The sequence below is a fragment of the Dermochelys coriacea genome, chromosome 8 (assembly GCF_009764565.3).
Source record: "Dermochelys coriacea isolate rDerCor1 chromosome 8, rDerCor1.pri.v4, whole genome shotgun sequence".
Classification (NCBI taxonomy): Eukaryota; Metazoa; Chordata; order Testudines; family Dermochelyidae; genus Dermochelys; species Dermochelys coriacea.
The window spans coordinates 37,085,253-37,099,024 of record NC_050075.1 but is presented as its reverse complement, the minus strand read 5'-3'; the positions used below and the strand labels follow the sequence as shown (position 1 = coordinate 37,099,024).

At 47.6% G+C, this 13,772-nt stretch overlaps 1 protein-coding gene across 1 annotated transcript in view; it reads right to left on the bottom strand.

Annotated features, from left to right (window-relative positions):
- Nucleotides 1-1,078: 1,078 nt before the first annotated feature.
- Nucleotides 1,079-13,772, bottom strand: part of SLC4A9 (solute carrier family 4 member 9) — a 48,104-nt gene continuing 35,410 nt past the window's right edge. Inside the window, exons 16-21 of the mRNA XM_038412585.2 lie at nt 12,017-12,195; nt 10,807-10,879; nt 9,339-9,407; nt 5,505-5,678; nt 4,216-4,371; nt 1,079-1,161 (exon numbers count right to left, since the gene is read on the bottom strand). Coding sequence (XP_038268513.1) covers nt 1,108-1,161; nt 4,216-4,371; nt 5,505-5,678; nt 9,339-9,407; nt 10,807-10,879; nt 12,017-12,195 — 705 coding nt within the window. The 3' untranslated portion in view covers nt 1,079-1,107. The remainder of the gene's footprint in view (nt 1,162-4,215; nt 4,372-5,504; nt 5,679-9,338; nt 9,408-10,806; nt 10,880-12,016; nt 12,196-13,772) is intronic.

The following is a 13,772-nucleotide window of genomic DNA, read 5'->3' as shown; positions in this document are numbered from 1 at the left end:
GCCTTTAGGAAAGCTCTGTGTGCTCTGCTCCTTTGGCCTGGCCTTCCAGAACAAGCTGCCCTCCTCTGACACTTTTAGAAATCCCAGTGCAGCGTGGGCCTCCTTCCAGAGCTCTGGAACGTGCCCTGCCTTGCCCTGCCTGTGTGACCCTGCAGCAGCTGCTGTGATCAGGGGAGTGTTCAAAGACACTTAACCTTTGGTACTGTAGCTATGAATTCCTTGTTTGCTTCTGATCGACCCAGTTCACCTGCTCTAGTGCACTTGCCTGGCTGCCTAATGGTGCAGGCGCACCTGAGGGAGCTCCGCTGCCATGTACTGCATAGTCTGGGCCTGTCTGGAAGAACAGCCTTGCCATGTTGCAGTTGCACAGAGGAGTGCAAATGTTGCAATTGCCATGTTGCAGTTGCACAGAGGATGCTGCCAAATGAACTAGTTGTGTCAGCATCCACCATGCAATGCATCCAGTGTGTTGCAGCATGCACCGAGCATGTCAGCAGGGCTGCGTGCTTCCTGCTGCTGAACATACCACATACACAGCATGAACCACACCCACTGGGATGCTGTTGCAGCCACCAAATGGAACACAACACTCGGGGTACTGTCACCTGCCATGCTAGCAAGTGATCTGGCTACACTTGGCTCACTGCACTGCCTAGGAGCACTCACCTCTTGTGCAGCCAAATGCCCCAGGTGAAACTGGCAGAAGGCACACTCCAGCTCAGCTGTGGCATGCCCTTGTTGTGCAATGCTGGGTGGGATAAGCTGGCCCTAGGTGTCTAAGGGAGAACCCAGAGGACAGATCCTCTTGTGTGTTGTGAGGATGTGAAGTGTTCCATGTGGCAGCAGCACCAGCCCCAGCCCTGTAGGGTATGTGGAGGAAGCTGTGAGCTAGGGCAGGAAAGGGCCTCTCTGTCAGGAGTGACCCATCCTGCTCCTGCAGTCTTCCTGGGGCCTGATGTTCTGGGGTGCTAAGTGCCTGCACATCTCCATGAGGCTGCAGGTAGTCATGCTCCTTATGACTACACACAGCATAGCTGGCTCACCACTGCCCAGATGAGTTACTGTCCCTCATCTTTCGCCTTGTCCCATCCACGAGGATGGGTTCCTCTAATTCACAGAGATGTTGATTTCTGGTCCTTTTTCATGGTATGTGAATTCAGACTGGAGGAAAGAAGCAGAGGCCAAGGAAGGTGTTACTGGCTTGTCCACTGACTGTGGAGCATCATTCAAACACTTTCAATGGCAGAGAGCTGCATTCTCCACTCAGAGTCATGCTGTCTGTCTAAGTGAGCTTCTCTATTGCAACCTGCCGCTTAGCCTCACTCAGACAGGCTACAATAGTATTTACTGTGGCTTTGGCAGTGGGTCCTCCCTATGGCATAAGTATGACTAACTCACTCTAGAGCATGGCACATGTGGCCAGAGCAGGGATCAGAGCATTTTGGGTTCTAGTCCTACCTAAACTATCCACCAGAGCTGGGTGCAATACTTTGACCAATGTTTTTTTTTCAGTGAACAATGCAGATGTGGGGACCCCGCCCCATTTTGTGAATCCATGTTGATTTCATCAAATTGTTTTGGTTAAAAAAACCCAAACAAACAAAAACATCAGAAAAAATCAAACCATTTTGATTTTTCAAGTGGAAATGACTTTCTGTTTCAAGATTTCCTTTAACTTTATTATTAAAAAAATTAAACATAAAAAATGCTCAAAATCTAAATGAAATATTTGATTCAACCCAAAACAATTTCTTCCTGAAAGGTAAAAATAATTGTTTTGGTTTGACCTGAAACTAGTTTTCTCCCTGATTATGATTTTGGGAATCGCTGGCAAGTGGAAAAATCCTTTACCTGTCCAGCCCTAGGCTTTGGGAGGTCACTTAGCCTCAAAAGTGGCCTCTGGTCTTGGGTGCCACCTAGGGCCTGATCTTCTCAGAAGTGATGCACTCTGCGGCTCTCACTGACGGCAGCTGCAGTTGTGTGTAGGAGGTGGCCCTGGCATCTCAAGATAGGTGCCCAGAAATTGAGGTTCCCAAGAGGAGAGGCTGCTTTTGAAAATGTTGGACTTATCGTCTTTGTGCCTCATTTCCCCCCTCTGTGATATGAGACTTAGACCTAAGTCACAGGGCTGCTTGGAGGCTTCATGAAGCAAAGCACTCGGAGCTCCACAGCTGACGGATACTGATGGCAGTCTCCTCCACCACCCCTTGAGTGGCTAGGATCACCTCAGGATCTTAGGACAGAATCACAGAAATGTAGGGCTGGGAGGGACCTTGAGAGGTCATCAAATTCAGCCCCTGAGCTGCAGCAGCACCAAATAAACCTAGACCAGCCTTGACAGATGTTTGTCCAGCCTGTTTTTAAAAGCTTCCAATGATGGGAAATCTCCGACCTCCCTTGGAAGCCTGTTCCAGAGCTTAACCATCATAAGAGTTGGAAAGTTTTTCCTAATATCTAACCTGAATTTCCCTTGCTGCAGATTAAGCCCTTTGCTTCTTGTCCTACCTTCAGTGGACATGGAGAATCATTGATCAACGTTTTCTTTAGAAAAACCCCTAAAATGTGTGAAGACAGTTATCACGTCCCCCCTCAGTCTTCTTTTCTCAAGATGAAACATATCCAGCTTTTTTAACCTTTCCTTACAAGTCAAGTTTTCTAAACCTTGTCTCATTTTTGTTGCTCTCCTCTGGACTCTCTCCAATTTGTCCACATCTCTCCTAAAGTGTGGTGCCCAGAACTGGACACAGTACTCCAGCTGAGGCCTCACCAGTGCTGAGTAGACCAGGATAGATACCTCCCTTGCCGTACACGACACGCCTGATGTGATTTTAGCCTTTTTCACAACTGCATTTTGTTGAATCATATTGAGTTTGTGATCCACTGTAACGCCCAGATTCTTTTTAGCAGTACTACCACTTAGCCAGTTATTCCCCATTTTGTGGTTGTGCATTTTATTTTCCTTCCTAAGCGAAGTACTTTGCAGTTATCTTTATTGAATTTTATCTTGTTGATTTCAGACCAGTTCTCCAATTTGTCCAGGTGATTTTGAATTCTAACCCTGTCCCCCAAAGTGCATGCAACCCCTACCAGTTTGGTGTCATCCACCAGTATAAGCATATTCTCCACTCCATTATGCAAGTTATTAATGAAAATATTGACTAGTAGTGGACCCAGGACTGAGCCCTGTGAGACCCCACTAGATACACCCTCCCAATTTGACAGTGAATGATTGATAACTACTCTTTGATTACGGTCTTTTAACTAATTGTGCACTCACTTACTAGTAATTTCATCTAGATCACATTTCCCTGATTTGGTTGTGCGAATGTCCTGTGGGACTGCGTCCAAAGCCTTTCAGAGCTATGAGGAGAGTACTGGTGCCTGGTGCCTTGCCCAGATCTGGTGCTAGCACGCTAAATAATTTACTGCTTCATCAGGCATTCGTAACAGGTCTGTGCTGGCCACTTTGCTACCATCTGTCATATCCCCTGTGATGCGAAAGGCCTGGCTGCTTGTTCCTATGGTAACTCCAGCCCCAGGAAGGGCATGGGAGCCAGGAAAAGGGAGCAGCTCCAGAGAAGCCCTTCCTGAAGTCCCCCAGTATTGCTGGCTGTGAATGGGATCCTCGTGGCAGTATTTGTGTCTGTTTGACCCAGCCAAGCCAAAGCAAAGCCCTGCCTTGCTCAGCCTGCCTTTCCAATAGAAAATGAAGCTCTAAAGAGCTGCCAGCATCCGCTGCTCCCAACAGAAGTGAGCTGTGGGATGCCAAGGCTGGAATGGGACCGAGGCAGCCTCGTGGGCACTGTCACTCATGGGGGAGCTACAGTCTCCATCCAAAGTCCCTCCCGCCCCCAGACGCTCTGTGCTGGAGCCCTCCTTAGCCACACATTAGGCTCACTCTTCTCCAAGGAGCCTCAGTGGGGAAGGAGCATCTCCTCCCTCTCTTAACCCCACACTGTCGTCACCTCCTCAGTAAGTCTGTTCACTCAGCCTGTCTCGCTGGGCCTGATGGAGCCCCTCATGACAGGCAATCAGCTCTCTCTGCCTGGGCTGAGGCAGAAGGAGCAGCATGCCCATGATGGCACTTCTCTAGCAGGTGAGAGAGACTAGTCCCTGCCCCCCCCCCCACAGCGAGGGGAACACCTCCCTGCCCTGTGTGTCTGTGTATCTCTGTAACGACATTTGGGGCAAACAGCTCTTTCTTGCCCCACTTACATCTTCATTGTCACTCTCCTCCTTCTCCTGGCTCCTCTGCAGCTTTTCTTCTTCCTCCTTCCTGTCATTTTCTGGCATGATGTCATCCAGCCAGCTGAGGTCCTGCCGGGAGAAGATGCACTCCATCGCCTTCCGGATCCCCACCAGCGCCAGGAGCTGGGGCCAAACCAAAGGCTCAAGTAAGCATCATGCAAAGGACAGGCACAATTAGTGATCCCCAGGGAGTGTAATTCAGTGGTCACAGCATGGGAGTGGGAGTCAGGACTCCTGAGTTCTATTCTGACTTTACCATTTACTTGCTGTGAGCCCTAGGGCAAGACCCAGTGCTACTCTGTGCCTAAGTTTCCCCATCTGTAATATGGGGATAATACATTGCAGGGGTGCAAGGCTAAATTAGTCTTTAAGTGTGGGATTTTTTGAGGTCCTTTGATGCAAGCTGCTATATATGTGCAAAGTATTATTACTGAAGTGGCTCACATACCCTGCCAGTGTAGGATTGAGTCTTATGTCAGTTCATTCCAGGCCCCCATTTGAGAGCCCATCCCATTCTTGCAATCAGTGAAGTCAGTGGCAACACTTCCACTGCCTTCAGTAGGAGCAGAAGAAGGCCTTCAATGCCTCCAGCAATGGAGATTCCATCTTTCAGGTCTGAAGCTTTCCAAACCAGGCCTGGTTACCACCTTCCCAGATCATCGAAGGCTCCAACCCACTCTTCAGACAGCAGAACACCCCAGCAAACCTCAGCTGCCATGTGCGAACATACAGCCAGCAGGGCCTCGGTCCCAGAGATGGCACGCCATTGACAGTTAGCACTGTGATCCTGGACTGCACAGGAACCATGGCAGAGCACAGGGACGGCCCACTCCAATCAATAGGGAGGCCTCTAAGTTCCTGCAGCAGCTGGAGTTTCCAGATGCTCATCAAGGGCAGTTCTAAACATAGGGCATCAGGCTGTGTGTCTGGGAAGCCAAGGCACATTGTAGGTCTCTCACACCCTTGGTAGAGAGTAGGAGCTGATTCCTTTGGCAGCCCATTCTCTCGAGCAAGCCTGGAAGGCCTTGTCTAATCGGAATTTTGAGCACTTCATAGGAGGGGAGAGGGAGGAAGCCCAGGAGTCATGATCTAGGGCTGTCCAAGGCCTGGGACTTGGCTATTTCTGGGTCATACCAAAGTGGGACCAGGGAGGGAGATGCAGATCAACAAGTGCTCCCCTTCTACATTGGGAGAAAGCCACCCAGTCTAGCAGGGCATAGTGAGCCTGTCGCGGCCCAGATAAGAGGACATCCTACCATCACTGGGAAAATAATGGCAGCTACGGTTGACTTGAGGATCCACAGCACAGCCAGGCAGAGCATCTGAATGAGGGTGAAGAGGTGCACTCGGCGCAGGGGCACGTGGCGAAGGTACATGAAGTCAGGCTGATGTTTGGTGGGCATCAGAAGGAGCTGGATTCTGTCAATGAACTGATACGGAACCAGGGCAAACAGGTCACAAAGTGCCAAGTGAGTGAGCTGCTGGCCCAGCAATGAGACAGGACGCTCAGGTTCCCGGGATAAATTCTAGACTCATCTGGGGGATTTATTTCTGGTAAGGAGAGTCCAAGACCCTGAGGTCTGCAGATTGCAATCTGCCAGGCTTTGCTTTTCACACTCCAAACACCAACCCCAACTTCCTGATAAAGATTCTGGGTAAAGTAGTCCCACAGACATTTCCTATACTAAGAGGGAACACTTTAGGAAAATTCTGCTAGGCTGATTTACATGCCATAAACGCCACTGAAGTCCTACAGCAAGCTCAGATTGGAAACCTGCCTGGGGAAAATCTTTCCAACAACATGCGGTGCTGCCAGCCCTAACCTGGGTCATGATTTCAAGCTTCTCTGCAAGGAAAAGGGGTTGATTTTTTTCATGAAAACAGATTCTCTCTTAATTACATGCCTCTAGGAGTTGGGGCTTTACAAAAAACACCAACTATCACAAGACTTGCAATAAAATCATGAGAGCTGGCAACACTGCAATCTTCAGCTCCTGGCAGTCTAGTAGGAGTTCCATCCAATAGTCAGAAGCACACATCACAGGACACAATTCTTCTCTCTCTCTCTCTCTCTCTCTCAATTTCAATCACTTGCAACAGCTCTGATTAACTTTCAGCTCTGCATGTGTGTGTGTGAGAGAGAGACAGAAACAGAGAGGCAGGCTCTCCTGAACCACAGAGCTAGCCAAAGGGGGGAAATGGGATTGTGCCCGGAAGGGTTTTATCATAAAGAAAAAAGGACTCCCACTGTTTATATTTCCATTAGAAATCGAGGTCTTATCAACCATGTTGTTCCGGGAAGGCTTCATGGCTGCCTGGAGAACTGGCAGGGTTCTGAAGTCGCAGAGAGTGTGGAGGTAAACCCGGAGTGATCAAGAGAGGAAGGGATTTTTATTCAGACGGTTTACACTCTATTTTTGCTTGGTTTTGTTAACACTTGACTCAAACCCTTAGGCAAGAAGCTCTCTCTCTCTCTCTCTTTCTCTTAAAGAGACTGAACACCCTGCCCTTTCAGTGAAGGGCTGAGAAAGCTCCAAGGCCACAGCACTGAGCTATCCAAGGAGTCCTCCAGCAAAACCAGGAAAGACAGGAGATAATATCCCCAATGCTTTTCAGGTAATAATAAAAAAAAACAAAACTAAACTAAAAATCTCCTCCAGCTAAAATCCTTACCCCTCCCCCGGCCACTTCTCTGAGGCCTCATTCATCACAATGATGCAGAGAAGGGCTCAAACCTGACTTGTCTCATCCTTCGCCAGTCACCTCTAACCATATCCTCTCCCAGAGCTGGCTCCTATTACTTCAGCCCTCAGTGCAGCGAGCACAGAGGGGTTAATAATTACAGCAACTGCCCCATTGGGCTAAGAGCAAAATGAAAAGACCCTGGAAACAGAGAGTCCCAGCTAAAAACAAAGCGCCCTGGCACCAGCTCCTCCACATTGGCACTGTTTTTCTAGAGTGCTTCTGCTGGCAGCTTCTTGGCTCCAGCACAGCCCCTCCAGTGCGGTAGCACTGAGACCAGGCACTAGGATCAGTTTAGATGCTGGCTGGGCCAAAGCTCTCTTTAGAGTTGTGACAGACAAACGAGGGCTAGGAGAGGCCATTTGTAAAGGACTCTCTAACACCTTTCTCCAATAGCTTTGTTGTAACATATGAGCCCTCACCAGACCCACCACTAACAGAGAATACCCAATGGGGCAGGGGGGCAGAACAGTTTTATTGGCATGAGAGCAGGATGCTGAAACCACAAGTGAGTTAGGCAGGTCATGCCAAACCAGAGCCAATAAACCCTTTCTGCCACCCCCACCCCGCCACGGATTCTGCATCTGCCACATGTGCTACAGACCAGCTATTTTCAGAGTGTTTTAGAGAGGGTGTTTTTATTTTATTTGTACTGTGAATCCAGTGGTCCTACAGTGGGAGCTGGCTGCCTACAAACAAGGGGAATGTTAGACGCTTCTAAACCTGGCCTAAAATAGCTTTTCTATAATTGTTGTGATTTCAAGGACTGATATCTCAGACCCCTCTGTACTGCATCCCCCATTAGAAAGCTGGGAACCTCCCCTTTCCAATCAGATAAACCTCCAGCTTCTAGCACTAACAGTTTGCAGAATGCCAGGCTTCCAACCTGGCATAGGTTCAGGATGGATATTTCCCATCCCATGCCTCAAGGTGGGGTCATTTTTGGGGAAAATGCCCCATTTAGGGAAAGAAAGAGAGATTTCAGGGGTAGGACATTTTTCTACAGAAACAAAAAAAAACCAAACCCATAGCAGTTTGAAATTGTCCAGAGGGTTGGAATATTGGCAATAGGGTAGTTGAGGCATTCAAAGGTGTAATATAAATGCAGTTTATTACACGGCTCTTTTAATATTTCCTTTCCTCTATCTAAGTGATAAAATCTATCCATCCATCCCCATTCACACCCCTCTATCCATCCTAGTGCGTGATGCCTATCTGTGATAAATGGCAGCATCTTGGGATACATTTCTTTAGCATACACCTTTGAGTGCCTTGCCTGCACTCTGCTCCCTAATCGAGCTCCATGGGACTCTTTCTAATGTTCCAGTGCCTGGTGCAGCTCCAACCAGCCTCCTTTTGTCAACCTGCCCCAGAAATTTTCCCTCCTCTCCCTCCAAATGTGGAATTTCCCCTTCGAGATCACACCCTAGGGCCCAGGAAAGGCAAAAACCAGCCCTGCACCAGGAACAGCTTTTCTATGCTTAAGTAAGTCCCAGCTTTGTGCTCTGTTACCCTGCGTACAACCATGCTAGAAATGAGAGCTCAGTAGCACTAGGAATGGGGCCCAGCCCCACTTCTTGGCCTAACAGGCCCTGAGATACCAAACATTTTTGGTGACATTGTGACACTTTTATTTTGTATTCCAGGTCATTGGGCCCTGAACAGTAGGAGTCACAGACTCACAGTAACTAAGGAGACGTCTACGCTGCAAAACAAAAAAAACTAAAACCCGCAGCAACAAGTCTCAGAACCTGGATCAACTGACCCAGGGTCGTGGGGCTCATGCTACGGGGCTACAGATAGTAGTGAAGATGTTTCTTGCGCAGGCTGGACACAAGGCTCTTAGACCCATCCCCCTTCGCTGGGTCTCAAAGCCCGGGTTCCAGCCCAAGCACCTAACACTGCTATTTTTAGCCCCATAGCATGTGTCCAAGCCAGTTGACCCAGACTCTGAGACTCGCTGCTGTGGGATTTTTTTTTTGCTGTGTACCCCAAAACACCCTCCTTTATTGGTGAGAAGACACAGAAAATCGTCCTAATAAATGTGTGTGTTTAAACTCTCTACAGTAGGTTTTCTGAAACAGACGGGACACCTAGACAATACATGGGGTGGTGGGATAGTGGGGTCTATCAGCCTTTGTTGGGATGACCTGCGCAATACATTTGTGATGTCACCCTCCCCACCAAACATTAACAAGTTTATAAATAAGCCCCCATGCCACAACATATGGCTAGAGCTGGAACTAAGCAAAAATGTTACATCCCCTGAATACAACCCACACATTGAGAACCTTGAAAAACTGGAGCGGAAATGTCAAGGTGATTGACCTCTGCGGCTCTGTACTCACCTGGATACTGTTAAGAGCGGCCACACCCATGTACAGAAAGACACCATACAGCACAGGCATAGGGATATACTGAAGAAATCAAGTGAGAAGCATCAGCAGAGTCAGATGTAGCTTTCCTTACAAAAACTTATGGAATTTAATCATCTTCCATAAGATCAGTCTTCAAGTATGGCCGGCCCGTTTGGTTGTTTCATTTCAGACACAGCAGTTTAGTTTTATGGTTATTGCTTAAGTTATAAGGAATTTGAACTTTGGATATATTCCTATGCAGCACACTTGGTTAAGATAGCATTATGGTGGTAAAGACAGATTAGCTACTGCAGAAAACAACTTGCTAGAAAGTTGTGGGTATCAAAATCCAAATGTTTGAAAACCAGGAAATTCTGCTGTAAGAGAATGTTTTCAAAGCACAAATATTTGAAAGTCAGGAAATTCTGAATAAAGGTTCCACAAACACTCTTAACTCTGCCCCCATACCCCACTATACCCTGAACTGTCCATCTGATGACAAATCATAGGTAAGATCACTAAGGTTTTGTTACTCTCTCACTATCCTTCAGATGCAGATGCTGGCTAGTTTGGTTTGGAAAAAGAGGTACACTGTAGACTACAGATATTATTTGGCCAGTGGAAAGGGTCAGGGTGGAGATCTGCTTGGATGCAGAGACTTGGATCTCAGTCCCACATCAGAGGGAGAAAAGCTCATTATGTGGCAGCGGTCTTTGCAGAGGGAGGGTGGTTGGGCAAGACTTGCCCTTGTTCTGATTCTGTCACCTTGAGGTTGCACTCATACTGTGTGGTGTATTATAGGGTATATTTGTGCTTTGAGCTGAAGGTATTAATTCCAGCCAGATCAGCATAGCCCTGCAAGTGCAAACACCATGAAGAGCTAGACGCACTAAGTATATGACTAGCATTTTGGGTAGGCATGTACATAGGATGGCTAGTTCCTCCCACGGCTTGCACTGCCACAGCTATGCTTCCATCTGAGTACATTGGCTCGATCAGAGCTAGCGTGTGTATGTCTCCTCAAGCTGGAATTTACACCTCCCACTCCAAGTTTAGACATACCATAGTGGAGCAGTATGGAGTAGAGCAGTATAGAGTAGGGACTGTATGGGGACTGTAAGAGGAGGGTTAAATGTGACCACGCTGTGATCTCTCGATAAGCACAGGAATGGCGATGGTGGAGGGAGGTCTTTGGCCTGCATATGGAAGATAGGAGGTGAAGCTGGCATAGGAGGGGGTGAATTGAAGGAGGAGCTGTGGCTGGAAGATGATGGGGGAGTGCATGTCATCCATTACAATATGGGATGGTGAATGGTACTTTCTTGGGCTTAGATGAGTGAAAATTAACAGAGAAGGACTATCAGAATTTCTGATGCATCCATTGATGTGGGCTCTGTGCTGATAATCCAGCCTTTTCCCACTTCTGTAATAATGATGTAAACCAAAAACGCTTTATTACCTTGAGAACCGGGGCCAAAAAAACCGACACTCCGGTGAGGATAAAGACCACCAGGCCAGTCAGTCTCTGCTCCCTGCAGACAAACACTCCTGCTGTTAGACACTTTGTATTTCATGTTTGAACCACAGCTCTTCTTACCCGGCCCAATCTATGGCCAGGGATACAGAGGAGAACAGCCAGTGCACTGCTCCAGCGCCATACAAAGATGCCCCAGCTGCAAGTAGCCCTGCCTGTACTATCCCCTAAGCCTCCGCTAATGCTCCATTTCCACTTTGCCTCTAGGGCTCACCTGAATGTGAACAAAGCAAGGAACTGCACACAGGTGCTCCAAATGGAGCTGCAGGCATCATCTGAGAAGGACCTATGCAGAAGCCCCTGGTCTGCTTTGCTATTCTTCTCTGAACCAGGTGCTATGAAGCACCAGCCTTCACTTCTCTACCTCTGAGTCAAACCAGGCATTGCAAAAGGAGAAGTGATGTCAAAGAGTGAAGTAAAAAACTTCTGTCATCACCCTAGACTTTTCCCTGTCCTTGGCTCCTGCAGCACAGTGATAACTGACTGTTCAGGAATTGTATGGGGTTACAAACACCCTATACAATAGCCTCATTGCATGGATAGCTGTGCCTTAACATGGTGTGAAAACCCATTAATAAAAAATCCATGCATACTTAGTACTTGCTCTTGTGGCACAGTATATAGCTTTGTCCAGTGAGTAGAGAACATCTACAGACCATTCTAGTCAACATAAAACTCTCAGTTGACTGTCTAATTAGACAGACAGATGGATCTGATTGCATGCCCATCCATTCACTGGTTTTCGATACATCAGCCACACATCTGTTCCAAAATCCCAACCTCCAGCAGTGGCTGGTACCTGGTGCTTTAGGGGAATGCAAAATTCCCTTGTAATGCAGCTGGCCAACTGTGCAGTGAGGACCTGGGGAAGGGGAGCTTCTTTCCTCACTTCCATAGCACCCTGCACTCCGAGGCATTGAGTCAGGTTGACTGGGAAGACAATTCTGAGAGCACTTCCAACACTAGATCATCAGCAGGACACATTTTCCCTTAGTTGTTCAGTGATTCTACCAGTAATATTCACCACAGAGTTCACCATGACTCAGCACTGGAATTCTAGGTTCAGCCTGGCCCTTGGAGAACATGCCAGCTGGAATTTTCAATGGTTTTGTGTAATGGGAGGGGGAAACAATACCTGATTCCCAGGAACTTGGGCTGCTCTCCTGGCGCAGAAGTTGTACTCTCTTTTTTCAGGCTGTCCATGTGGGCTAGGGAGATGACAGTGGCAGACACATACCAGGGGAGGCCCGTCACAGATGTGAGGATCATCAGAAGGGAAACACAGAATAAATCCAGGTGAAAACCTGCCCCTTTCTGGAATGAGAGACACATCAGTGCTCAGAGATGCAGCAGCCTGCAGGGAATGGGGAATCAAGGGTTACATCTTGTTTCTAACGGATCCTATTGGCTGTAGCAGGAACTCTGTGCATGTAGCCAAGGGCCAGAATTTGACCCTATGGGTACATTATACAAATGGAAGTTCCATCAGCCAGCAGAGATCACCTCCTGCATTGCCCTGCAGGGGAGCTGTGCTCTGCAGAGGCACCTGAGCTGACAGACCCTAGCTAGAGGCTGGGACTAGGACATTCTCAGTGAAGCACCCTTGACTCTGGGATTTGCTTCGTCCCTGGGACTAACACAGCCTGCAGCTCTTATCTTCAGCTCACACAGCCAGGCCTATCCCCATGCTTTAACCATGGGATGGTCAAGTGGGAAGGGTCTCATTTTTGCTGGTGGAAATTGCTGGGAGTCAGGTGCCCCAGGGGTTTTGCAAGTCCCACTAGAATTCACATCTTTAGGTGCCTAAATACCTTTAAAAATCCGGCCCCTGAAGCATTACCAACCAATTAGGCAATCAGCTTGCTGTCTAGTGGACAATGATCCCTTGATATATGTTTGGAAAAAAAAAGTTAATAACCTACAGGGAAATAATTAAACAATCCGCCCCCCCCCCCGCCACCTCCAAGCCAGCTGGCTCTCAGTAATTCAACGAAAACAGAAGAAAATGTGTACAGTCAGGAGCCTGTTAGTTCCTGATTGGCTCGAGATGTAGGATGAGTTCCAATCTCTGATCCAGTCAGAGTGCATGTGTACCCTACATTCCAGTGACCAGAGTCTCTACGCAACAAGGTAGCTGTTATTAACACTGTCTGTTGGGACTATTCATGGATGGTCTATTTCTCTCCATGGTTTCTGGTTCTTTTTTTTTTCTGTTCATTGATCTGTCTGAAAACTACAAGGGCTTTTAAATAAAAATACTAGCATTCTAGAGCAATGACCATAGTCACTGCAGAGACTTGAGCTGATAGAGTCTATTTATGTACCTAGTCCTCTTTCTGGTTAGCCTTTATTTGTGATCAAATCCCAATATAATGCGAATGTATTCATTCTTCAGTAGGATTTGCTGTGGAACAATCATCCATAAAGCATGGATTGTTCACGAATTGTTCACCTCCTCTGCTCTAGTCACTATATTAGTGGGATGGAGTTGGTTGCTTAAGTCACATTTTTTCCCTGATCCTGGCTGGATGTACTGAACAGGGGGATAATGAATCACACATAATGTGCTCTCCATTACAAATTTACAGACGAAAAATCATTCATGCTAAAATTTGGGATTTTGGAACATTTTCACAGCTACCCAGCAGCAGCCTGAATCCTCGAGGATAAAGAATAATTACACACCTCATGGTAACTGTGCTTCTTTGGGATGTTTTATCTGTGTAGATCCCACATGCGCCTCATGCGCATGAGATTGGAATCTTGGAACAGTAAAGTCTGCTGGGCTGAACCTGCATCTTGCATGTCCTCATGCCCTGCCCAGCCAAGGGCAGATCAACTGCAACCATCCCTCTCTAACTCAGCCTTCCAGGTAAAGAAATAAGCAGGGA